The sequence below is a fragment of the Zonotrichia leucophrys genome, chromosome 2 (assembly GCF_028769735.1).
Source record: "Zonotrichia leucophrys gambelii isolate GWCS_2022_RI chromosome 2, RI_Zleu_2.0, whole genome shotgun sequence".
Classification (NCBI taxonomy): Eukaryota; Metazoa; Chordata; class Aves; order Passeriformes; family Passerellidae; genus Zonotrichia; species Zonotrichia leucophrys.
Window position 1 is genome coordinate 109,966,225 of NC_088171.1, and position 27,953 is coordinate 109,994,177.

The 27,953-nt window shown below is 37.2% G+C and overlaps 1 protein-coding gene across 2 annotated transcripts in view; it reads right to left on the reverse strand.

Moving 5' to 3' along the window:
* Nucleotides 1-3,743: 3,743 nt before the first annotated feature.
* LOC135443289 (ras-related protein Rab-10-like) overlaps nt 3,744-27,953 on the reverse strand; it is a 31,605-nt gene continuing 7,395 nt past the window's right edge. Inside the window, exons 3-6 of one of the 2 annotated variants that reach the window (XM_064703502.1) lie at nt 26,445-26,583; nt 18,207-18,296; nt 13,293-13,394; nt 3,744-4,121 (exon numbers count right to left, since the gene is read on the reverse strand). In XM_064703502.1, the coding sequence (XP_064559572.1) occupies nt 4,047-4,121; nt 13,293-13,394; nt 18,207-18,296; nt 26,445-26,583 (406 nt within the window). In that variant the 3' untranslated portion in view covers nt 3,744-4,046. The remainder of the gene's footprint in view (nt 4,122-13,292; nt 13,395-18,206; nt 18,297-26,444; nt 26,584-27,953) is intronic. The other variant, XM_064703503.1, reaches the window with a different exon arrangement.

Genomic DNA, 27,953 nt, shown 5'->3' on the forward strand with positions numbered 1-27,953 from the left:
TACTGTTGATTTTTCTTGAAACATTTTTTCATTCTTCTGTACTAGATGTCCTACTGCCTCTAAATCTACCTTCCTATAATTGTGTTTGTGTTCTCTCCAACCAGTGAAAAACCAGCTCACTTGTAACCATTTTACTGGAACAATGTGCATTTAAAAAAATTGTAACTTCTAGATACTATCTAAATTTCATTCAGTTGTCTCCAGGCAGAGTTCATAATGCTCACTAGTATTTAAATGTCTTGCTCTTGCTCTTGGAGTCACTTTGTTATGTGTCCTAACTGTACTCCAGCTCCACCTCGTTGGAATATATTCTAATAGTACATAAATGGCATTCAAATCACCAGCACATAACAGAAATTTCTTGTTCTAACTGCGCCTTATGTATAATTAACACTTTAGAGATAATTTTCCTGATGTCTAGCAATGCCTTAGTGTGATCTCTTAGCAGTCTCCTACTGGTGTAAAATGCTAATGAAGCCACCAGACCTGAAGAGCAAATCTACCCTAGGGCCAGGGCCTCAGTTTCACAACGTCTTAGTTTTTGTCTATGTGACTTTCAGGTGATGTTCAGGGACAGTCTTTATGAATCAACAAAAAATTCTTGCCATAAAACCATAAGCAGTGGCAAAAGGACCCAGAATAATCCCTGAAATTATTCTTAAATGCATTTTGAATTGACTTGCACATTAATTTCACAACACATTTATGCAACAGTCTGTAAAATCTGTAGTATGTATGTATTCCATTGCCAATAATGTTATTTTTAAAGCATTTCAGATCATCCTCAGTTCATATATGTGTTAACATCTGAAAAGGAACTGTTCACAACAAATTCATTTTAGTATGAGTCTGGTAACATGCTTTACAGTGTTGTGTGCATACATCAAATAAAACTGAGCTTTATACAGTAAGTTTCATGGGAAACCATAATATTTGATATTTCTTTTAAAAAAGCCCCAATAATTTGCATTCCTTGTTCCTATGATTCTTTTTTAACCAAAGGCCCAATTTTCCTAATATTTACAAATCCTGTGGGATATAACAGAGGATGCAGTGATCATTTCAGATTGAGATCCTAAATTTCTTTCTCTGAATCTCAGAATTATAAAATTATTTCAGTTGGAACAAGATCATTGAGCACAACCTTTGACCAAACACCACTTTGTCAACTAACCCACAGCACTAAGTACCACAAGCTATTTCTTGGAACACTTCCAGGGATGGTGTCTCTACCCCCTCCCTGGGCAGCCTGTTCCAATGCTTAACAACCCTCTCCATGAAGAAATTTTCCTGATGTCCAACCTGAACCTTTGTTGGCCCTTTCTAGTGAGAGTGGTGTTTATTCCCCACTGGCACACTCCTGTATTCTACAATGAATGTATTTGGAAAAAAGCAGTTGTTTTGTTCCAGGAGATGTGAAAAGGAGAGCACTCATGGTGCTCATGGAGTGTTAGGTGAAGCATCAGCTAGCAGGACTCAGCATCTTACAAAAACTGCCATGGGAACCTGAGTATCTGCATCTCCCTCAGGTGGGACTGGATCATACCTAAGCACAAATAGTAGGAAACTCTGCAGGAGGGAAAAATGCATTGAAGGAATTCCTTACTTGAAATTCTCATTAGCTATAAAGAGAAGAAATCAAAATTACAAGTTAATCTGACCCTTTTATATCTATTTTCATTGTTAGAAAAAGAAGGAGGAATTACATGGATGCTTAAACCTAGAAAACCAGTAGATGAACTCTGAGTTTAGGACAGCTGAAAGTTTATCATGGAACTACTGTTGAAAGGCAAAACTGCAGAATTTGATCTATACAGAGGAGGGAAAGGATGTGAGATAAAGATTAAGTTGGATGAATCATGAGATCTTCAATGACTTGAAATAAAATAGAAAGTAGGTCAAATTACTAAATTATTAATATAGATTATGTATGGACAAAACCTGAAAGATAAACTCCCAGAAAGTTGGAAAATTGGATTTTAAAGATAGAAAGCCTGTTGATGAGATACATAGTAAGAATACTAAGGAAAAAATGGTCTCTTATTCCACAGAGGGGAAACTCTAATTAATCATCACTGGTGATGCTGATACTTTCAACTTCAGCCTTGAATTTTAGAAGGCAAATGTGATTTCACTCTACCACCACCAACAGAAGGATAAGGCTAGAAAAAGAAACAAATAAACTGGAAAATACATAGACAAGTTAAAGATTTTTGGACAGACTGAACCTGGTGAAACTCCCTTATGGTTCAAACTATGTTAAAATTGCTACTGATTATTTCCAAGAATTAGTAGAATGAGCGCCAGAAAACACAAAAGAAATTGCATCTCTCTCAAAGGAGGGAAGGAAATACCAAACTGATACAATATACAAACTGATCAAGTGATTTTCTACTAAATAAAGGTGTTTTAACAGGCTTTATGGATGGGGAGAAAGACTGAGGATCATAAGAGTTTCTTATAATGTGCTCCTATTACAAAAAAAACTCCAAATGAACAGTCTAGGCAGTGTAAATACAGAATTATTTGGAAATAACTAGTACTCCAAAGCTGAAAGGATACATAGAACAGAATTTCACTTAGATCCATCTTGGATGCAGAACTATCCAGGACCTTCATCAACATCAGTGATGTTGATCACTGGGCTAGGGGCATATAAACCTGGCACTATGCTCAGGCACACTTGGTGTCATGTGCTCCATTTGAGCTCCCTTTCTCAATACCAAATATAGTAATATTTTGATATTATGACAATTTGCAAACAGCCCTCAAAAAAGAAGCAAGAGTATTTCAGAAGGTTAGTGGCACTTCAGAACAGTAAGCCAGTGTGGCTAGTTATTTTGGATGTGCTGGGATGGATCAAAACACAATTCTGCACAACAGCATTAGTCATTTAAAATGATGATAAAACAACCACATCTCCTATGCAAGGACAAAAAAAGAAGACAGTAGAGTTGCCACAATTCTTCAGATTTCTTAACCCGTGTTTGCTTTTTGCTTATCTTGCAGGTTTGAGTTGTGCTTGCTTTGCTTTTGATTAAAGAAAAAGTAACCAGCATCCTGATTCTGCCCTTATTTAAAATTAAATAAGATATTCTCCACAGATTTTAAAAACATTTACAAGTCTGTATAAAACAAATCTATGTGAGCAGAAATCAGATACCTCCTCTATTTACACTTTGAGAAAACAACATAAATACAATAAACACAATATCAACGAAAGCCTTTCATTGTGATCATTTGTGACAAAAAGAACATTTGAAAATGCAGGTATGCTGCTAACACCTGTCTAAATTATTTTAAGGAATTATGAAATTTAAATAACAGAAACTATTATTATTACTGGATGTATTCTGTTGTTCCATACTTTCAGAATTCTTAGGAAGGTCCAGAAACACACTCTAGTGGAAGGTCCCTGTCCATATCAGGGAGGCAGGAACTAGATGATATTCAAGCTCTCTTCCAACCCAAACCATTCTATGACACCAGTCTTTATATGGTTTATCCCTTTCTTGCAGACATCACCTTTACAGAGTCCCTATTCAAAGGTATTAAAGTAGCATGTATGTGTCTGAAATTAGTACAAAAGAAACCAAGCCAAAAATTCTCTTATGAGTCTTATGAGATTGCAGTAAGTATCAGATACTTAAAGAGATGTTATATGATTTCATATATCAGAAGGTTGCTTGTGTGATGATGTCAATGTTCATTGTATTACAAATCTGGTATAAATTACACACAAAAAAAGTGAAGGGTGCTTTTTTAATAACAGAAAATTAGTACACTTAGACTTCATTTCTGCAAACATTTACATTCAAGCACTGTCGCCCTGTGAAGCACCTAACAATTCCTAAATCAGATAACTGTTTTATCTTCACATTAAAAATATGAAAATATAATATAAACATATAAAAAAATTTGGCAACAATGTCTGTGTAATGCTTAAACACTGTATTTTTGGATTACGGGCTCATTTTTAAAATCTTTTATGTTCCTTTGTAACACTTGATATTTCCTGAAGAGAAAATGGAATAAAAAACAGTACTTTAGAATCCACAGCAGGTTCTCTTCTTAGTTTCATTTACAGACACAACGTCTAAGTCATGTAATACACCGGATTTCTGAAAAACAAACAAAAGCAAACACTTCATTAAGATAACTAGAACACAACAGTTGAAAAGTTTGCTTTTTCACATACTTTAATGTAAAATATTTGGTGCAGTCACTGGATATGTTTTTCCTTTGAATATTTAATTACATGATTGAAGTTTTCTAATAAATTAGATGGAAACTGATGCCTATGCAAGTCCCATTTGGCATCTTTACATTCTTTAGCCGCCTCAAACACCTCTCCTAAATCTGAAGGTAACAGAAAATGTCTTTTGAGGAGTCACTACAAACCATACATGCCAATCCTGTAAATCTTTACTCATATGAACTGTTCTGTAAGTACAGGTTCTTCAGTTGACTACCAATTTTAGCTGATTAAGTTAAAAGCTGTTAAGTACCCTTATCTTTGAAGTATTGAGCATGGGTTGGAAAAGTCCAGTTGAAAGGAACAGGTCACACAGAATATTAGTACTCACTGAAGAAAAGGCACAGGCTATTAACTATTATGCAGGATGTTAACTTGTTTTGTGAAATTCACTAAAATTCTGTTTTCTTGCCTCTAATAACCAGGAATACCCCCAAATGGAAACAGCTCAGTCTTTATCATGATAAACTATCAAAATAGCACTCCACCCTTGTAAAACATTTATGTACTGATTGCAAAAGCAGATTGTAACAAAAAATGAAAATCATCAAAACCAGGACTCTTCCTTTCAGCAATGAACTCAACTAGATAATTAATGTTGACCAGAGAAACAATCAAACCCAGTTGTGCAATGCAGAACATGTCGCAATCTTGTTCTCTGAAACCATGAACACTGAACCCTGAACTAGGGCACAGAGACACACAGAATATTGTCACATGCCCAGGAAAATGAAAGTCCCAACTTTTCTACCTGCCACTCTGCTGTCTTGGCAGGTTTAGCAAGCAAGCACAGAGAAATAAGTAAAACCTCTGGATTCACCACATTCCTCTCTCAACCCAAACAGCCATAAACAACCATGTCTGACAATTAAGAAAGCGTCCAGAGACAACAACCATCTAAGCTAAATGAATGAAATCCAAAGCACAGGAGAAAAAGAAAGGAAGAAGGGGAAAAAAGGCATAATGTAGTACAGTACTAATCATGACTCAAAATTGAAAACTTACACAGAGAAAGTCACAGGGTAGTTGAACATTGACTACATCCAGAAAGAGTCACCTAAAATTACTCAGCGGCATCAGGAGGGCAAAATATAAAGTCTCCCCTGTGCTACAAATAAGCTTTAAGCCTGTTTCGCTGAGAATATTCATCACTTCTTACAATTCTGGAGAAGATGCATAGAATTTGTTTCCTTTTTCTTTCTGTAGCCATAGTTCCAGCTCTTCCAGAATGCTGGCTGCTCTGTGCCAGAGCTGTCCCCACAAAGACTGGCTCAGCTCATTTCTCCCTGAGGCTCCAGAGACCCAGGGAGGCTTCCACAGTGCCTAGTGCTGGGGGGAGAACATTAAATATCTGGGAAGGGATCAAAAGTGATGGATGGAGGAAGGAGCAGAGAGCAGGAAATGTATTGTGGTGTCTAAACCCCAGGATGGATGCTAAAGCTGTCATCAGCAAAATTATTAGCAAATACGGTGTGACTAGAATATCTGAAGACTGTAGCTTACTGATTGTAGAAATTTCTTGTCATAATGAATTCTCCACATAATTAAGAAATACAGCAGGTGCACTTTTACTTGGGGTTGTTTGTCTGTTTTCATTTCTTTTGGCTTTTTTTAAAATTTATTTTTTGAGTGGAAAGGACCAAAAGGCATAGCATTTTTATTACCCCTGAGAATTCCTAGAAATACCAACATGCAGCTTTATAGCTTCTGATTAGTTTTAACTTTTCACACAGTTTTGGCTATTATGATTTCTGCTAGGCAGAGACAGTATTTGGCAGTCTGCAAGCATAGACAGTACAGTTTTGTAAAATAACTTTTTATGAAGACCTTTTTAAAAAAGGGAGCAAGGCAGATTCAAAATTACACAAACATAACCTTGTCATCTCAAGAAACAAGATACCACTCTGGTTTAGAGATAAGATTCTGAGGGGAAAATAAAAGCTTTGGAAGATAATGGTACAGTAAGAAATTTAATTTCACTCAATTGAGACCAAGAAATAACACTGAGCATTGATTGTTGTGAACATCAACTAAATAGGTTTTGTTTCACCCATGCTTTTTCTGGAGAAAACAATCAGTTTAGGTAGTAAAAGAGCTCTAGAAAAATCCCTGTTTGAATTACCCTGTGACTTTCTATGTGTGTTTCAGAATTCAAGTTTGACTTACTTAGAGGAAACAGGTAATTTGAAGATGTTGCAGATTATACTTCAAGACCAAACTTCCAGTCAAAGGGGAGAAATTTACATTTCCTTAAACACTTAGGGTACTTATTTGCATCCTTACGATTTTACTACTCAATAGTACTTTTAGATGGTAAGTAAGCTCTTCATATATCCTTGGCAAGGATCCTCAGAACTGTTAAATGATTAAGAACGATGAAACATATTTGATAATGCAACAGTTCTTATAATCTCTAAAATCATTATTTGTTAGTTCATCTACAAACTAGCCAGGACAGACAGACAAGAACCACCACTCCACAAATAAAGAACAGTCATTTTAAAATGAATTTAAAAGTTGAGGACTATTAATCACTTCAGTTTGCAAGACTGTTCCATATAGGGCCTTTGTGAAGCAAATAAGGGTCTGGGATCCATTTAAGCAAATGTGCTGCACACATATTTAAAAAGTGCACATTCATAATCTAAAGAGATACTACAAGTCCTGCATAAAGCAACAATCAGATTTGGGCAATCCCACGTAGTGCTCAGCCTTAGCCAAGCCTTGGGAGAGGTGGGGCACCCCCTCTGCTGAAATTACAGCAGGGAGGTATGCAAATCTCCCACCTGTGAGAACAAGGCGGGCAGCATTCCTCCTCCGGGGCTCCATGAACATCAACACTTCCAGCTCACATTTCAGTTCAGCTGCTTGGAACTCACTGCCCCACAAGTCAGCCAACAAACAGCCAAAAACTGAAAAGGTGAGAAGAACCAAAATGGTACCAAGAAGCTGGAGTTTCCATTTCAGTATCTTGGGCAAAATGAGGTTTTGAAAATACCGCCACGGACACAGATGGCTCTGTACCCTGCAGTGATTTCAGTAAGATGTTGAAATTTCCTGCTATTAAATACTAGTTTTTCCTGTTAAATAGCACAGCAGACATGTCTCACCTAACTGGCAGGCATCTCTGCAAGCCAGTTTTAAACTTCCTGCTTAAAACTCCCCTTCTGGCTGTCTCTCCTGCCCACTTCTAAGCAGAATTTGTATCACTGGCATGCAACAGATACCTAGACACAGGAATTGTGATGAGATGGCTCAGTTAACTTTTTTTTTTTTTTTTTAATCAAGGCAAGAAAGCTAGGGTAGAATACAAAGGAAAATGTAATGCAAAAACCCCAACAACCTCTCTGAAAGGTTTCTAATGGAGTAAATCTATAAATCTTCATTAAGGCCAGCTGCACATTCCTTGCAGAAAACTTACTCAGGTTAATGGTGGATCCACCTTCTCTAGCACCAGTTTTTGGTATTTTGATACTGGTTAAGTTATTTTGAAGGTGGGGCTCACTGTAGGTTTGAAAGAGTGACAGGATTTTACTTTATCCACATCATGTTCCCAGTCAAAGTCAGACCTAGAGTGCTTGCTGAAAAATTAGAATCTTTGGAGAAACAAACAGAAGAGACTGGAACTGAGGTTACTATTATTTTTAACTTCTTTAAATTTGAGGATTTTTACTCTTATTAAAAAATCATCCTACTTAATTACTGCAACAATTTTGTTTATATTTAACAGTGATAGCTGACAAATACTGGCAGAGAACTTAATGAAATGAAGTCCCACATGACTTCAGTGCCTGACCTGCCATTACAGAGAGCTCAGTTATTAATAGTCTCAACATATTTTATGTATTTCCCCTATATTTGGGAATTCAAATTACCTGTTCAAAATACAAGTAATTGTATTACTTGTAATACAATTGTATTATTTGTAAAAAAAATACAAGACAGTAGTCTCACAACCACAATGGGCTGGACATGGTACAAGCAGTATTATGCAAGGGCTAGGGATGTATTAGCAGGGAAGGCAATCAATCACTGTGGGAACAGGTAGAGGAGCAGGACAGGAGGATATGAGGTCTGGCACAGCAGGATCTAACTGCTGACTACATTCCTCAAGGAATGTTGATGAAGGTCTTGCTCCCAAAGCCTGCTGTTCCACCATGTCTGAAACATCTAACCCACTGGCAAACCTGGGGCTCTATCTCCCTCTCCTGTTACTACCATGTAGGCTGTAACAATGTTGTCCTGCAATTAGTTATTCACAAACTTGAGAAAACAGGTGTGGATCTCCTGTGAGGTTCCTCAACCCTACAGATCATCTAGGTGATATTTAATATAGTTGCATCATAAAAACACTGTTTAAGAAAGCAATATATCTTCAAAGTCAATATCCCGCAGAAGCAAATGCCAGAAGTAAACCAAGTCTGTAACTTTCTTTTTTTTTCTCCTGGAATTTAATTTGTTTAATTTGAATAATATGAAATCATACAGGCTGAGATATGGAGGCCTCCATAATCAATGGAGGGAGAAAGGCACCTCCAAAACACAATTTCATCCTAAAGACTCATCTCTTTCCAGACAACCAGACCAGTCATGCAAATTCTAGCTGGCTAAGATTGCATGCTAAGATGAGTCTCATCCCCTATACACAGATGATGCGATTAAGTTTTGATTTACATGACCTAATTATACTGTTTCCAGAAAAATATCTGGCTCATTCGATGTCCAGAACAGACTTAAAAAAAATTAAATAAGATAGCGTAGTTAAATTTTGCCTTACAATTGCACCAGCACTAAGTGGGTTGGTACCATTTATCCTCTTTGCTTTAATCTCTGTACCTTTGTTCCCACATGTGCAATGCTGAATATACCTAATGTTACTAAGAAAGTAAAGGAGATAAAAATCTAAAATGGATCTAAAGTACAGCAGTAGAAGCATTATGAAAAACCTCTCGAAGGAATTATTATTCTGTGGTCAGTACAAGATAAATAAAGGGCAAATAAAGCCCGGGGCTCCATGCATGACTAAGGGTAATAAAGAAACACTGAGTATGCACTGCAGGAGACGTAGGGATCTTTCAGACAAACTAACAATTCCATGAACCTCAGCAATAATGAAATCCGATTTCCTATGGATTTAGGTCTTGAAGTGAATTAAATTTGATATCTGTGATGCACGTTCCAGCTGGAGTAGCTGGTTCGAGCATTTTTCAGTCTCTCTGTGTAGTGGTCTCTAATATTCTATGAACTAATGCTGGAGACTTTCCTTCTGCAGAGTACCCTGCCTCTCACCTTATTTTCAAAAGGAACTACTCAGGAACTTAATTATCTTTTAGATCTGTCAAATTTGTTTAAAATCAGCTAAGAAGTTCCAAAGGTACTTTAAGAGCAAAGGAATAGAAAACACAGTATAATCACAACAATCTTGTTGCCATAGAAAGGAAGTGTAAAGAAATGAAGGAAGGGCAAAATTGAGGCCTGCTACTTCTGAATGTTCATCTCAAATGACATCCAGCTGTTAAACATTAAATGTTACTTTCAACAGCACAGGGCAAGGTCTTAAATGGATTTTAACTGCTCTCTTCTCAGAAGATATATGTTTATTTAATATGATTAAAATAGTCTTAGTAGTCAATCACTCTTGGGAGGTAGGCAGAATATAAGTTTTTGGTTAGTTTTATTGCAATTTTCAGAAAAAGGTGATAACTTCATTTTTCTTTTTTTTTTTTTTAACGGAGTTCTCTCCCGATCATAATTTAGGAAAATACCAACAATCACACCCAAAAGGACACATACAAAGGCTTGTAATATTTTTTTGAAAACCTTGAGAACACTACTGCTTGACAGGCATGAAACCAAAGAACACAAAAGAGCAAATGCTAACTTCACTCTGGGTGGTATTTTTTTGGTTTTGGTTGTTTTTAGAGGACTGATTCACAAGTTCAAATAGTTCACTGGCAACCAGAAGCATTGTTAAAGAACAGCTGTCATCTATTAATGGACAGGTTTTGGCATATCTGAGATTCATGAGACTTGTGAATAAATAAAATACTGTTATTTGTCAACATGTCTAAGCAAACTCCTGGAATAATCTATGTCATTAACATTCATTTCCGGTGCAGCCTTTCAATGTAATCAAATTGGTTATTATTGACCTTCTCCAAAAACTCATCAGGCAGAGGAAGTTGCTGCATTCACTTATTATTAACAGATTGGTTTGAATATTGTCAGTTCTCAGAAATATGGCATGACTCCTTAGTTGTTACCAATGTAAGAAAAAAAAAAAACCTCAAAAAAACACCTGATGATTTTCATGAGATTGCCCATGTAAATTAGAGCTGCAGGACCAAGACCCAGCATAGAACAGTTGAGATGAAAAGTATCTGAAAGGTCAAGCAGCACTTTAGTTATCCAGATCACTGGGATGCAGAAGTCTTCTCTCTCCCTTAAGCCCACTACAAGACAAACTGCAAAAAGAGATGGGAAAATGCACTACAAAATAGTGACAATACACTGAAACACTTGTGATTTTTTGTTTTGTGTTGTTTAAATGTCTTTAATATGAAACTTTTTAATATGGTTTTTTTCCCCAACCCACCATTGAACCACAACATGTTCTAAACTTTGAAAGAGTCAAGAAGTTCAGTACTTCTGTATGAGCTCTATAACTCTGGATATCAATCTTCCCCATCTACAGGAGTGCTTTGTGTAAATGAAGTTACTAAGGACATGTCCACAGTAGATGGCAAGCAAGAATGTACATAAAAAGTCCTAGATTTCCTCAGATTAATACAGTCTAGTGCAATGCATCTCAGAATGGTCTACTGCCTGCCAGCCTACCCTGCTTATTTATCTTATCTCTGAGTAGGCTTCATGCACTTCCCAAAAGCGTGGCCATAATAGACTGTCCTAGGGAGTTCCTTTCTTCTGTGGGACTGGGAAAGCAACGATGTGCTCCCACTGAAGCATCTCATCAGTCTGGGACAGATGGTCCATTGCAGAGGGCAGGGAGGTCTGATATCCCCAGGCACAGGTGCCTTGGGCCAAAACGTTGTGCAAAGCTGTATCTCATTTTTACAATCAGAAAATACGTATTTCACCACTACCAAATGGATGTATGACTGAAATTATCTCAGACTGGCATCTATCATGTCATTTTTCACAGCTACTAGTCACACTTGCTACTGCATTTTCCATTCTCCAAAATTTCATCAGTTAGAGGAAGTTAAAATTCAAGTAGTACATTCAGATTTCACAGTTTTGTGAACAGGCAAATTATTTTGTCGAACCTGAAAACCATGATGAAACTGTACAGTGGATTTTTTTTTTCCCCAGCAAACTCTTTCTTATCAGGCCAGTGGTAAAACCAATTGGGCTAAAGGGCCTCTTGTTTAAATCAACAGATGCATTTTACCAAAAATGGCAAATTATACACCAAAGAAATGGTACATGATGCCTCATCAGGATTCCAAATATTTTTAGCTAAGGTGAATTGTTACTACAGACAAATATGACAAATTCTCATGGGCACATTTTCCAAACACACATACATGCAGAGCATATAACTGTTTAAAGCAGTTCTAATTAAAACCAAGCAGTAGTGTAACATGTTCAACGTGGCCTGAATTTTTTGGCCGTGTCCACACTACAAACCCCATGAATTTTCATGAAGGTGGGCAGGAATACTGAAGTTTCACTTACCATAAAGTAAGTGTAGCCAATGTTAATGTGAAAAATACCCAAACATCATTTCTGCATATGCAGAGAATTCTCTTAGATATCATCCAAACACACTCTGCAGAAATGCTCACTTCACACATATTTGTCTTTGAAGTAGTTATGATCAGAACTATTGTTTTGTAGTTTTCATGTTTCATACTAACAATATATTCTCTATTTACAGTAGACAATGTCTTTTTCATTTACAACAAAATGAGAGTTATTTTACTTGAGACTTTTTTCCAACAAGCTCAGTAACTGAAGGGCCTGCCATTATCCTCCTGTTCTAAACAATATTTAACTGTTCAGTTGCTGAGCTTCACTTTTATGTCAAAGTAACCAAAATATTTTTTTGCCTTTTTTTTTCCTCCCCCAAAATAACCAACTACAACTTGTGTTACTATGTAGTATGACAAGACCCTGATTTAACAGCACCATCCCCTGACCACCCCCTATGGCTACTTAATCAAAACACTGCTACTTGTGACTTTGTCAGTAATTTTGCTCATTTATCTTTATTATGATTTGAAGAGTATTTGGAGTGGAAGGTTAGTTTTGTACAACTAATATTGGTGATGAATGGCAGTGATAATACATTGCATGAAGAACATCTATTAAAGTCCAAAATAATACTTTGCTGCCTAAAAATAAATTGTAATGCAAAATATTTTCAGAGCTAATGAACAATAATTCAGTCCTACAAAAGAACTGCAACTTTGAGGAGTAAGGACCTTTAAGCCAACACACTCAAGTTAGAGAGATGCTGATTCTGACAGATACAATATTGATTCTACCACTAATTAACTCAAATCTTTAGGCCCTGATAACTCAAAAGCACTAGTGTAAATCGACCAAACAAACAGCTATGAACCTTGGATAAAACATTTGATTGCTGAACATAAAAGCTCCACTGATTCCATCATCATGTGGCATCTTCACTATGTGCACACTCTGCAGAAACCCAGAGGAAAAAGGAATCTTCCTGGCACAGAAGTGGAATTATTTGTGAGCTGTTAACCTCTCCCTTAAAGGAAAGTATGGGAAATAAAGCCACAAATGCAGACTTCCTGAATTTTCACTTTCTCTCTGAACTGTATTGTAGCTGCTCACCTCTTCTATTTTTCTCTTCTCCCACGATTCTTCTCCCCCATGTTCCTCCTCTGTATGCCTGCAGCTACAGGATCCCCCCAAAATACTAACTCCAGAATGCAAAAACAGCATCAGCTGTGCTTTGCTCAAACGATTCTGTAGTTACAACCTTATTTACCTAACCTGAGAAGAAAAATCTCCCATCTTCTTTCTCCTTGGAAAAGAAGCCTACCTTTTCCAGGATTTCCTTAGTCAAGACTGAGAATGCATGCTCAATGTTCACGTTTTCTTTGGCACTGGTCTCAAAAAAAGGCATTCCGTATTCCCAAGCAAGCTGAAAAACACATGTAGGAAATGGGATGAACATTCTTCAGGAAAAAAACCAGTTCCTAATACTAGCAGCAAGCAATATGAAGGTGTTCTGACTGCTCCATAAAAGCCTTAATTGAGTACATGACTGCTCAGTAAAGTACTCTATATTCATCCTCAGTTTATAAATTTCAGGTACCTTTTAAAACATTCTTGTTAAATTTTTGTATTTTCAAAACAGCTTTTTTAACCAATCTTTACTTGCAAATAACAAAAATAAAATCCAGTGGGTCTGTTCTCAGTGTTTTGATTTATTTGCAAAATTAACTGTCTCCTAAGCAATTATTTAGAGGAAACTAATGGAGTGCCTGCAGATAAAAATATGACAAGAACTGTTGAAAAAAAGTGGCAGGATGAAATACAAAAAAGAGATGTTCCTTTATGCTAGATAGAGAGAAGCACAGAGATAACAGACATGCAAAGAAAACATATGCATGTAAAATAATGTTATGGTAAAAGGAAAAGACAGAAAATACTTAGATGGGCAGCATAGACTTTACATTGGTTGGTTTTCTTTAATTTATTCCTGTTGTCTTATTTCCAGTGTATTTCCATTGCAGATAGCTTTGAGTTATGTTGGCATGAATAAAAAAACTTCAACACAATATATATACAATAATCAGACTTCAGAGTTTTAGTCAAAATATAATAAAGATTACACTAGAGTTAAAAAAAAAACAAAGTAAGCAAAATGGTTTCCTGTCCAAAATGCTTCAAGAAGTTGTAGTTCTGAAAATAAAGATGAAATCTAACTGATTCATTAGACAGAGACTACTTCATAAATTCATAAGGGATTCTGAAACTCAGTGGACTGCTGTGAAGTGTTTTCGGTACTGCAGCAACTTGTTACAGAAAGTTAAGATCATTCAACTATTGCCAGTACAAAACAATGATGCATAAGGGTTCATAAAGAAAAAGACAAGCAATAAAAGAATACTGGACTAATGAAGTAGAGAGAACTACTGGCTTGCTGATTATAAAGTACACAGAAACTACTATTAAATGCCCTTTTCTTTCTTGCGTCACGTAACAGGTAAGTTACCTATTTACAAACTTTGATGAACACAAGCCAACCCTTTAAATCGTGGAATTGCAGAAATAATTATCAAAGAAAACCCCACTTGAAATGAGGCTACTGCCCACACAATACTGGGTCAGGCACGGCTTTGCCTACAGAAATGTTCAAATCCACCAACAATGGAGATTCTGTAGCCTTTATGGGACCCTCTTCCATGGCTACATCAACGTTCTAGTACAGCTGGCTCTCCTCAACTCCAACCTGAACCTCCCAAGCCAGGACTTGTGTCTGCTCCCCATCTGTTTATTGTCTGACTCTACTGAGAAGATTCCATTTCTGTCATTCCTTTAGTGCCACTTCAGTTGCAGCAGACCAGTAACTGCTCCTTAGCCTGCTCTTTACCCAGCTCCCTCTCCTCATGGAATACTAGTACTAGACACCAATCACCCTTATAGCTGTCTGCTGGACCAGCTGCAGTTTCTCAACACCCTTCTTGAAACAGGAGAGCCAAAGCTGGACACAATATTCCATGTGGCCGTGTAGCACTAAGTAAGGGGGGTAATAATTTCCCCAGATCCACCATCCATTATCCTTCTAATGTAGTCCAAAATCTTTAAAGCCATGAGGGAACATTGTTGACTTATATTCAAGCTGGTGCTCATTGGAACTCATCAGTCTTTTGTGGAAGGACAGTGACTCCTGCCTTGGATTATTCCATCACAGGTGCAAATCTTTGCACTTCATGAACTTCACAATGTTTTCCCTGACCCAGCTCCCAAGTTTATCAAGGTCCCACAGAATTGGTGTTCTCCTGTGTGGTGTGCCAGTCGCACCCCTTAATCTCATGTCACATGCAAATCTCCTTCTATCATCAGCCAAATCACCAATGAAGATGCCAAACAATGTGACTGAGGCAAAGCTGACTGCCTATAGCTCCCAGAACCTTCTTCCTTGCCTTTTTTAAAAGATGCATCATGGCATCAAAAGATATCTCTTCCAACCACTATTATTTTTCAGAGTTGACTGACAGTGGCTCAAATCACAATGATCAGCTCTTTCAGCACAATTGGGAGAACTTCATCATGTCTATGGGCACATCCAACTTTCCTAAGCAATTTCTAATCCGAAGCTTTCCCACTGCTGGCTGATCTGCTCCTTCCCAAAACATCAGCGACCTGCAGAGGCCTGGGAGCAAGCTCTATTTGTGAAGACCAAAGAAAAGAAAAATCAAATCAAATCAAATCAAAGCAAATAAAAAAAAAACTTGAATACTTGACCCTTCTCTGTATCATGTTTCTACATTGCCCACTACACCTATCAGTGGACCCCCATTTTCTCTATATGCGTACAATATAGGTCACAGAAGATTAATGTCTGTATTTTTTAACTTCACCCTGCATACTGCTAAACTTTGTGGCAGGAAAGCCTTCCAAAAATGTAGCTCAGTGCAAAAACCCCCACTGGTCCAATGGTAAAGCAGTTGAAGGTATGAACATGCATTTGGCTCCTCCCTGTCTGAAAGACCACAGAAAAGTGTATTCAAATAACTATTTTTTTTCCCATTGGGAGCATCTTAAATAGATCCATAAATAAAATACCTAAATACATTTACAAACCTGTGGGAATTATGCTACTGAGAAATGATATTTTATAATCTCCTTCATAACAGTTTGGAGAACTTGTGTGAAATAAGCTTGTATCTTACCAACAACAATAAAATAAGTAATGCTAATACTACTTCCTAGCAAAGTGCTGGTGTGATTTCTTAGTGCTGAATCAGAGAGATATGTCTGAAATATTCCAAAACTGTGCAGCGTTCTATTACATATGAAAAATCAGCTTTGAAACTATTAATCAGCTTCAGCTATGAAGACAGCAAAAGCAAAAAAAAAAAAGGAAGATTTTACTTGGCTCTTTCTGTTAGAAAGATTGGATAGGAGAAAACCAGCCACATTCTATCAAGTCATATAAGCTTCAGCAATTTTATCTTTCAATGAAAATGATACACATATGGGGGGGTGAACAGAGGAGCTCAAGAAGGCTGAGTTAGAACTTTTATGTAAATGAATAAGAAGCAATTGATACAAGAAAATTTTACTTCATAGTGTTAAAATTAAATATCTCAACTTCTGAGTGATCACAATTACATAAGTTTGTACAAAATGAATTATTACATGATTTTGTGCAAAAAGAAACAACAAAAAATTTCTCAGCATTAAACTGAAATGAAATTATACACAATAGCCATTCAGTTATAACAGATTTTTACAGAAATGCCAGTATAGATGATGAGATTCCCAGGGAACCTGGAGTTCTGTGCAAGAGACTGAATAGAACAGTACTTCAAGCTCATTCTATCAGGATAATATGAAATATGAAACTACAAATTATTATTTGTCAAAGTTAGAATTAAACTGTTTCCCCTCTTAATTAGGATATCTTCTTCTTTAGAATGAGAAGACAATTACTGTGTCTCTCTCTCTCTGCCAAGAGAATCTTTCTCCAGCACATTCAGTCAGATCCTTTAGCACTTGTAAATCATAATAAAAGAAGAAGTAGTATAACAGAAGAGTTGCCTTGACTCAAAACCCAGGTGAAATCTAGAAAGCAGACTCACTGGGGAGGAGGTAATGATTTCTTTCTGAAAAAAAAATACTACATCAAGAGGAATTTTGGTTGCATGGTTAAGGACCCCGAAGTCAGAAAATGTCATGGTTAATACCCTAAGCAAAACCCTACTACTGCCCTCTGGTGCACATGCATCCAGTAACTCTCTAGGTTTCTTACAGTGCATCCTTTGTGTGAGACTACAACGTGTATTTTTCAGCAAAAATATTATCATTATTATTATAAGGAAAAATCATTATTCCTTGTACACAGATATGGTACATTAACAGTGAAAGCATCTTGCATGTGAACTATGAACTCTCAGGAGTGTAATGTTGTCCAAAAGTTGATGTTATTTTTTTAAAGTTTCCTAATCTGGGATTATATAATTGGCAAGAAGCTATGAGTGTGTTTTTCTTTAAACATGAGACATCATGCTTCACTCACTATGCCTGAAAGCATAAGAGGAGGGCTAATTCCAAGTTCCAGAGAACAGATGCATACAGTTTGCAGCAGCAAAATTTACTGGTATATAGGACATGCTGTCCTGCAATATTTAATTATTATTCCAGTTTCTTCTGTCATAGCATGGCTTCTGAATTTCCTCACTGGCTCTCAGTGAGAGAGTTCTGCTATTCCCCTTAGAACAGCACTCCCCACTTAATAAGTTCCACCCCAACCCATGACCAGCAGCTAGAAACTCTACTGCAATAGAGTCAATTATATGTCACATACACAAGTTTTGGGGAGCTGAATGTTCAGTATTTGTCCAGTCTTATTCAAGGCTTTTTAAGAGACAATGCAGATCACTTTGCACAGGCTGCCAAAATAGTTCTTTCACTGATGGGTGGTATCAGAAAAAGTATGCAGAATGTATTTCATTCTAATATTCTACATTACCACAGTACTCTGAAAATGCAGTCTATATAAGATTTCTGTTGTAACATCTAAAACTTTTAAAGAAAAATTGGCATTCTGAAGAGATCAGGGAATCTTAATGTATTTCTAGCACTCTAGAACTTCACAACTGTTCTTCTAGAGCCAAGTCCTAATACAACTTTTGGAATTCAGGAGCTTGTTATCATTTTCAGTTTAACAGCTCAGTCACATACTAAGAAACTCAGGAGGACCCAAAGAAAGTACTAAAGATACCTTTTCTCCTGTCTGTTTTGGAACTACCCGTTCTGACTCCTTATCACACTTGTTGCCCAACAGTATTACGTCCACTTCATCACCTGCTTTCTAAAAGAGAACCAGCATTAATAAATGTCAAGTAAGAAAAAAGCAAACAAAAAAAGCCCTTCACCTAAAGTTCACACTAACCTTCAGCACTCCATTTCCTTGAAAGTAAAGGCTAAATTCTCTCATGACCTTCGTATGTGCAAATATTTTCCACCAGTTATTGGGATTTAGAGGAAAACAGCAAGAATGCAAAGAGCAGAAAAAAGCTACTTGGAAGTGCCACATATAATTTCCAACCTCTTTCATGAGATATAAAGTATATGGTGCATGGGCACCATCTTCTGATGAATGCTCCAGCTTGAGGCTTTAAAGTGACTGGAAATGCCCTGAATTCACAGACACTGCCCTACTAAAAGTAATAGATTCATGGATTAGCATATGACTCTGCTCTACATCCAGCACTCACAAGTAAAAGGGAAGGAATTTGCTGCACCTGAAAGAGCACCTCTCTGTGCTTCACTTTTGCACACAGACAGTAAAATTACTTTCAAAGTGTTCAAACTCAACATAAAAGTCTGATTATTCCAAGACACTAGGAAGAAGGCAATAGATTTTAATGAAGTAAAATTTTAAAACCTCATTGATTTCAAAAGGAAGAAAAATCTACCTTTTTGACCTTGTCTCCTTCTCTGTTCCTCTAATCCACTCGCATGCATGATGACTGTGAAATGCACTGGGTTTTTCACATCAGTGTTATTTTAAGATAAGTCATTGTAACTATACGTGACTGGAATAATGACAAGAAAAGGGAATAATTCTGCAACAGCATGTGGAATTTGAAAACTGACATTCATTGTGAAAATCATAACATTTAAAACTGCTTTTGGTACTTAAATGGAGGACACTGAGGGTCTCAATCTACAAACAATTGAAGCTACTGTAGTCTGATGCCATGGCTTTTATTCTGGAGGTACATGCTCCCACAGCTTCCCTGATGACTCAAAAGGCCTGGTCTCAGGCTGCAGTTCTCTCTACAGGGACTTTGATGAAATCTCTGATCTCTGTCAAATGCTTAACTTTTGTAAATTTGCTATAAGACAAAATCCCCTACAACCATACACAGAAAAACCTCTATTCATTAAAGGATGAGAGAACACTATTTTTAGTCTGTTTCTACTTTTACAACAATTTGAAGACTTCATCAGTAGGCAAAATTTAATATTAAGCGACACTATTTCTTTTTTCTTATTCCATTCTCCTCTTAGAATCATCTAGACTTATTTCATACCCACAATTTACTAAAATGAAGTAAACTTCATAAGAGTACAAAGTAGAGGCCTAAAATAATGAAGTATTCTAACCTGGATTAATAGACCAAAACATTGGCTGTTTCAGAATGCATTGAAGCTTCACTCATTAAAATCAGTGGCTCTCCTACATAAAACCACATATATCAGTCCCAAAATAGGCTAAATAGAAAATTAAATCTCATTATGTAATCAACCTTTAATTTGGAAGTATACTGAAGGTTGATGAAGGTTTTACAAGTGACATTTGACTTCACTGCGAAGTTAATGTCTAGAGGGAAATATTTTTATACTGCATGCACAAACCAACTAAATTAATTCTGTAGCTTAATTTCTGTATTAACAGCATAAATTTTTGCAGTAGGAATGTTCTTTCTAAACAGCTTCAAACAATAACAACATTTAAATGAGGTTTGAGGTACCAGGCCTTTCAGGAAGTTTTTATTACTACTACCAATCACAAAGTATTTATTTCTGCAAATAACTGCTGTTTCTACATCAATGTAATGTATTAATGTATTTTCACTTTGTCTGGATCCTCCACCAAAGCACTTACGGTTCTCCTTTTTTTAAAGATGGTATCTTGCAGTTTCATGCATTTAGAAAACTGAAGACTGTTAGTCAAAATTATGTCCATTTTAAATTCTGAAAACTGATTATGTAGGATGTCTTAAAAAATTAAATCAATATGTCTAGGCAGAAGTTTTACCATGTGCTCAGCTGGCATAAAAACTGCATGGAGACACTGATTTCAACTGTCCAAAAATATGGCTATTCAGTGCTTCCAAAAGCTTGCTGTATATTTTCATGCTCTGTTATTTATAGCTCAGGAATAAGCTTTCCAAATGCAAAATCTATAGCTAAAAAGATGAAGGCTATTTTACAGTTAAAATCCTATTATGCAAGTCAGCACTGAATAAGCTCATAGACTCAGGAAATATTTCCCCCCCATATTATGGAAAAGTACTATTAAAAATCATCAATTTCATCAAGACAGAAATAATTTTTTTCCAGATAAATTTTACTCCAGTATCTCAAAAGATGCCAATTTTTTGTTCACTCCCTCAGCTTTTCTTTGCATTTTAACATTTCAAAGCTCACATGTTACTGAAGGTTAAAATAAATATAATCTGAACCTGGAGAATACCTACAGTACTATATTTTGAGAAGGAAAACATCATCATTGTATTTTTCTGAAAAAAATGGAGCCAAGAGATTTACTGTGACTGACCAAGTCTTCTCAAGTGTTTCTCACAGCTTGGAGCCCCCATGTTTTGGCAGAAGGGTTTTTTCCCCACTGGGTTCCCAGGCAGCAGCAGCAGGAGCCAGGCTGCTCTGAGCAGTGGCCACAGGAGGGAGCAGCAGCAGAGCCTCAAACTGAGCAGTGCCACATCCTGGACTGGAACACTGGACACTCACATCACAGTCCCACAGTCTCTGTAGCACACTGCTAACAGGGGCCACCCACCCATGTCCTTCACCCCACTGCTTAATGTCCACCCAGCCAGGGGAATACACAACCTCACTATGAGGCTATTCACGGAAATCAAAAATGCAAAAAAAGAGAAAATATCTTGCTCATTCCTTTTGTGTATAATTTGTCTGGGGATTTGGGTGGGGTTTTTTTCAAATGTTGGGTATTTTCCTCCTACAGATTTTATTTTCCAGAAGTGCTGTGAATTTGTGTGAGTATGAAAAGTAGCAGACACCTTTTCTATGAGAAAACTACACCATATCTGTACTTAAAGACTATTGGAAGAAATTATCCCTTCACTTCTTAAATGGTGAACACAGATCTACCAAGAATGATCCCAACCTCCCCTGGAGGAAACTCCCTATGATGATTATGAGCTCACATAGTCCTCATATAAAGCTATCTATCCAGGGATACATCTTCCAGAACACCACATTGTCCCTTCACTGCATCTCCAGGGTGTAGCTGTGAAGGGCTGCTTGATAGTGATGCTCATTAATTACAGTTTGGAAAGGCAACAGAAGTTTGTTTGTAGGTCCAAACAGTGAAACTGAGAACCCATACCTGACAAATAAACTATGGGAATTCTTAAATAGTCTGTATTTGAGGAAGAAATGTAGCTTTTCACATTTGAAGAAGATGTACATGGTCAAATATCAAGATGAAGGCAGAGCTGGAGCAGGCCATAAAACTGAGAAACTTCATCTTCTTATTCATTAGACAATGACACTAGAAACCTACCCTTTGCAGTATGAAGAACAATTTGTTAGAAATAGATTGTCCTCATGTCCTCATGAAAGCATCACATGAGCAGTGTTCATATTAGGATTGCCAAACATGTCTCTTCCCACATATTTTCCTAAGTGCTACTCTATGACCTCCATTACAAATGCCTGGTTTCCAGGACTTCGGTGGAAATAAATGACTGATCAAATTTATTTGTCTACTAGGAAATTTAGAATGCATTAGATATAAACCAATTTATCCCAAAGCCAACCCAAGACTACAGATAAACCAATTTAATAAAATGGCAAGAGCAAGAATTTTAAGTTCTAATCAGAGCCATAATGACAAACCTATCTATGAATTGGGACAATTCAATCTTTTGACATTAAGCTTTCCCACCAGAGGAAGAAAAACTGAGAAGAGTTTCAAGTCAAACTAATTTGCACTTGTAAAGCAGTTTGCTGTACTGCTTTTATTTAAATATGATGCTGAAATACAGTCTAGTCTCCCAAATGCACCAGAGCAACCAAACAAAAAAAGGGCACTATGCAGAAATGACAGCAACTCAGTAATTCATACAGTTCATATCCTGGTTGAGGGATCACTCCTTCAGGTAGGACAAATAGGAAGTTAATGTATTAAAAAAACACTAAACTATTGTCACCAAGACTTGCTCAAGAAAAGAAAATTATCTTCTCCATGCAGAAAATTCTGTGATAGCAAACAATTTCCAACACAGAGATAATTATTAGGAGCTGGTATTGCCACCTTGAGGGCCACATCAGGAGACTAGCACAATTAAAACCAATTCAAGGTATTTAGAAGTAAAGTATGACCTACCATCTATGTCAACCATTTTTGGAGACCCAGAAGCTAGCAAAGTGATTTAGCTGGCAAGGACTTCTAGAAGTTAGCTGGTCTAGTCTTCCACTCATAGATGGGCCAACTTCAAAATCAGGTCAGGTTGTCAGGTTGCTCAAGGTTTTGTTGAATGAAGTTTTAAGTGCCTCCTTTAAGTGATCCTCTCTGGGCACCTATTTGAACATTTGAGCCACTCTATTGTGAGGAACCTTTTGCCAATGGTAGCTGGAATCTTGTTCAAAACATCCTGGAAAAAACTGTTTTCTGCAAAATAATTTGGTACACAGCTGCTTGCATTTATTTAATTTTCAAAGGCCAAGCAGCATCAGCCTTTCCGAACAGGTGCATACAGTAGCTAAAAGCCAGGTCAGCAGGATGAACACTTTCATAAATTGGACATAACCTGCAATTCTACAAATAAAGAATGGTTTCAGGTTCTAAAGTTATCTTCCTGCAATTATCATGCTCCTAATGAATGCATTACAAATCCAAAATTCCTATATTGGACTTGCTAGTAACATCCTAAAATATTAATCTGTGCATGAGTATATTTTTCTAGCAAGCTTTTAAAAAGTACAGTTATGTTACTTAGTTCCCCCTAGTTCTGAATTCAAATTTTACAGCAATACAGACATGGAAGCATATTTGTGTCTTGTACTTCCTTGGACAATAATTCATTTTTAATAGTGAAGCTGCTGTATTCCACACTTAAACTAACTGAAATATAATGAGAACATTACTGGTAAGCTGATTGTAATTGCACTGACTGGCCAGTTTTTATAAAATCAATGGAAGTTTTTAAAAATACTAAATTGCTTGGATTGTTGTTTTCAACTGTTGCAAAAATGGCTTAGCAGACTGAACAGATTTTTAAAAAACTTTCTGTTTTAAAATCTTTATGTGCAAAGAACCAAAAAATGAGAGCATAATGTAATAACTGAATTGCCTCCAAAATTCCTGTTTGACTGGTTCAGGTGCAAGCTTTACACCTATTAGTCTGGTATTTAGTGATGTCTGGATTCTCTCTGTTTCCCTTTAAAAACTTATTTATTTTTTCTACACTTGCATAATTTAAATGGTGCTGTAGCAACAGTCATTTTAATTTTGGGCATTTGTAGGGAATTAAATACTGGTTTACATTCACAGACCAAAGCAAGTGCAAGGAATGTCACCGACCTCCAGGAAGTAATTAATTTTCATGAAATGCCCTGTCTTTTAACAGTTATTGCTTAAAAACATTTCTTTTGCAATGAATAGCCCCATATATTTTCACCAAGACACTTCAGAAATTGATATCCCACTAGGACTAAATTAAATTTTTTATTACTATCTAGCTCTATTACAACACTAATTGCTGGTTTTGAGATTGGTACAATCAATCATGCAATTTACATTCCTAGAAATTGTTTTAGACTGAGTATTTTCCCATTTTTTAAACTTTAAACTAACAGAAGTACCTTCAGGGGTTAAGATTAAACAGTCTAAGTATTAATACCTTGAGTATATTACATGAAAGCTTTTAAAATGTCATAAATGGAGAGCAGGCCTGTGCAGGTGTCCTTTCCTGACTGACTCAATCAGATCTAAACCTGCATGGTGGCCACAGGAGCGACTCTCATCCTTCCCTCCACCCTGGCCATACAGCCCTGATACCTTCTTGCTGGTTATGGCTGTGCACTGTAGGCCACTGAATCCATCACCCTGTTATCCAATTGAAGATGACGGGACAATATGACCCCACTGGAGCCAGTGTGAAGACAGAACAAAATTTTATGTTGAAAGATAGATAGATAGATAGATAGATAGATAGATAGATAGATAGATAGATAGATAGATAGATATAGATAGATAGACAGACAGACAGATGATAGCTAGACAGACAGAAAAGGATATATGCAGGTAATCTACATTTTCAGTTTCAGGTAACAGTAAAATTCCTATCATACTGTTTGCTGAGCTAAATCTATGTTAGCCATGAAACTGTACAACCACTGGCATATCTGACTGTGACTTTTGTTTGGCCAACAGAAGAAAGGCACGTGCTTTTTTTAAAAAAGTAAAAAACAGATGTGTTAGTTTAAAGTTTGTGCAGACAAGCCAGTAAGAATATTGTGTCATCGAATCTCCTTTGTAACACACTACTGAAGTTAGGCTTTGTTAGCACTAAGACTTTCAAGATGCCTCTAAGGTCAAGAACAATGATTTACTAGGTTACCAGAGTAATGTTTTTAAAAATGAGATAATGTGCATGTAATGTTTTCCTAAGGGTATAAGATATCCCATATATATACTATTGGATATATGATCATGTGTAATTCATTAATTCAGCTATATACTGAGGCTGTGAAGAGAGAAAATAATGCATTTGATGGTTTTATTTCAAGCCCCCTTTCCCAAGATGAAAAGCCCCCTTTCCCATCCATCCCCACCAAATCACAAGAGTATTAAAAAACTTGCCTTAGACTTTACTTGATTTTGATCAATGGAGAGCACTACCTTGCTTGTATTCTTACACCACCTTCCAAAAGCAAACTAACTACAAACTGCTGTGCTACTGCTGAGGGGCAATACCACTGCTCCCTACAGCCTCCTCAGGAGGGAAAGTAGAGAGAATGATACTGTTCTTTTTTCCCAGGTATCAAGAGACAGGACACATGGGAATGGCTCCAGGTTGTGCCAGGGATATTCAGACTGGACATTGGGAAGTATTTCTTTACTCAGCAAGTGGTCAAACACTGGAACAGGCTTCCTAGAGAGATGGTCAATTCCCCAAGCCAAATTAAGAGGCATCTGGAAAATGCTCTTAATAATATAATTTATCTTTTGGTCAGTGCTTAAGTGGTTGGGCACCTGGACTAGATGATCACTGAAGGTCCCTTACAGCTGAACTATTCTAGTCTAAAACTATCTTGCCTCTACCTAATAGAGAACACATTCAGAGAGACCTACCAAAAAATACTTGGAATACAGGGTTAGAGTCAGCTGAATGATCTCCTGTCTAAGGGCTTGCCCATGCCTCTGTCCCTCCACACTGTTTCCAGACACTCATCTTCTGGTCTTCCTACTCTTACCTGTTTACCTACCTGCAGCTCCACTAAGTGTCAGACCTTTCTATGAGCCTTTCAAACTCACTAATAGAGCAGAAAAACCACTCAGCTTCTTTTGCTGTGTTAGTTTTCTACCACATTAGGAAGTCAGAGCGAAGCACAGAGGGCTCTGACAAGCTCCAGTGGGAACACATACCCTGTCTGGCAGCCATGTGCTGTTGAATCACTTCCTATGTCACATGAAAGCACGTATTTCTGACTGCAGCACCACGAGCAGCTGAGCTAACCAAACAGCCTCCCACCCCACTTCCTCCCTCTTGAAACCATCCTCTCCAGGAATATGCAGCAAGGACAAAGAGAATATTTAATTCCTTTGATCTTGGGATGAGGTAACTACACTGAAGTAATGAAATTAGGAAAGGGAAATCACTGGCTGTGATACAGAATTTTGATATGGAATCTAATTAAAATCTCAGGATGAGCTCATGCAGACTATCTATGCATAGCCACACCAGTGACAAGAGCACCACAATACAGCATGCACAAAGAGGGATTGGAAGCTATGTTTTAGAAGTACTTCAGAAAACATTCCTCCATTAACATGGGCTTGCCTAAATATAAACCATGTTCCAGTTTTAGATGACAGTAATTGTACTGTCATACTGTGTGCTGAGTTAAACGCAAGAAATTCTGATCAGAAACATACAGGAATGAGAATACCTCTCATGCAGTCGTTTAAAAAGACACATTAATTACCTTCATTTAGTGATCAATTGCTGACAGATATATTTACCTCATATATGTCATTTATCCAGATTGTTATACTTTGAAAACTCTTCAGATTTGTGATGTCGTAAACGAGAACAAAGCCTTGTGCACCACGGAAATAGCTGGTACTAAGTGTATGGAACCGTTCCTGGCCAGCAGTATCCCTGAAGGAAATTGTAACAAATCACACACATACAAACAAACAAACAAAAAAGAGATTATCACACTGCAGAACCCCAAGAAAGATTACTTTACTTTAAGGAGTATTGTTCAAATTTTAAATTATGTACTCTAACACGAAAGGAAAAAGAAAAAACACAGATGACAGAAAATCTGGGTGCCAGATATAGCAATTAAAAGAAATACACTGGAAATTCATTCTGTATGATACAGCCCTACTAGGGAAGCCAAGCCAGTGGCTGAAACCTGAGAGTAATGTCAAGTCCACCATTCCTTCTTTATATAAATAATTCAGGTGATAAAAAGATAAGATGTCAGATGACATCCCTATATTTTGACAAACCCTTTCTCAACTGTGATACAAACAACAACCTGGTTTAGATGGAAGACAGGTTTTGGGAAAAAGCCATAAAATATAAGGACATGATCATTCTTATATGTAATGCCAAAACTTGAGGAAACAAACACAAATGGGATCCCTCAATCTGCTTCAGGAGATGTTGGCTACAAAGTACCATCCCTGAAATGTTTCTACACTACTACACCAACAAAGAGGAAAATGAGACAAGCTCCCAGCTTTGTCCCAGTCCCAGAGACATGACATCACTTGCATGAGTGAAACTTGATGGGAAATAAAATGAATAAGAAAGGTGCATGGCCAGTGGAAGCAAAGTCAGGTGACATGGAAAGAATACAGAGATTCTGTCTGCCACTGTATGGAGAAACTCTGTGTGGAGTTGAAGCTGACAGAAACATGGGAGACAAAAATTTTCAAATAGATGAATGGCAAAAGGCAGTGTAGAAATAACATGAGCTCTTTACAGGATGAGAATGATCACCTCACCTAGATGGACATGGACAAGCAGAGGTGTTTAATGCATTCTTTGTCTTCAACACAGATCTGACAGACCAAAGGGGTCTCAGCACCCTGAGCTGGAGGACCATGATTGTGTGAATGATCAACACCCAGTTGACCCTGAAATTGTGTGGGATCTGCTTCTCCAGCTGGCTCCCTACAAACCCATGAGGCCTGATGGAATTTATCTGAGAATTCTCAAAAAGCTGGTTGATGTCATCACAAAGCCTCCCTTGGTTTTTAAGCAGTCTTGGGAGTCTGGAGAGGTCCCAGCTGACTGGAAGCTGGGTAAAGCTGTCACAGTTTTCAAGAAGGGCAAGACCCTGGAAACTACAGGCCTGTCAGTCTCACTTCAGTGCCCAGTAAAATAATGAAAAATATTACTCTGGGAGATAAACCTGCACAACAACACAGTCATTGGCCACAGACAGCACAGCATGCCAAAGTCCTGCTTGTTGAACCTGACTTCCTTCTCTAAAATGGTAACCCACCTAGTTG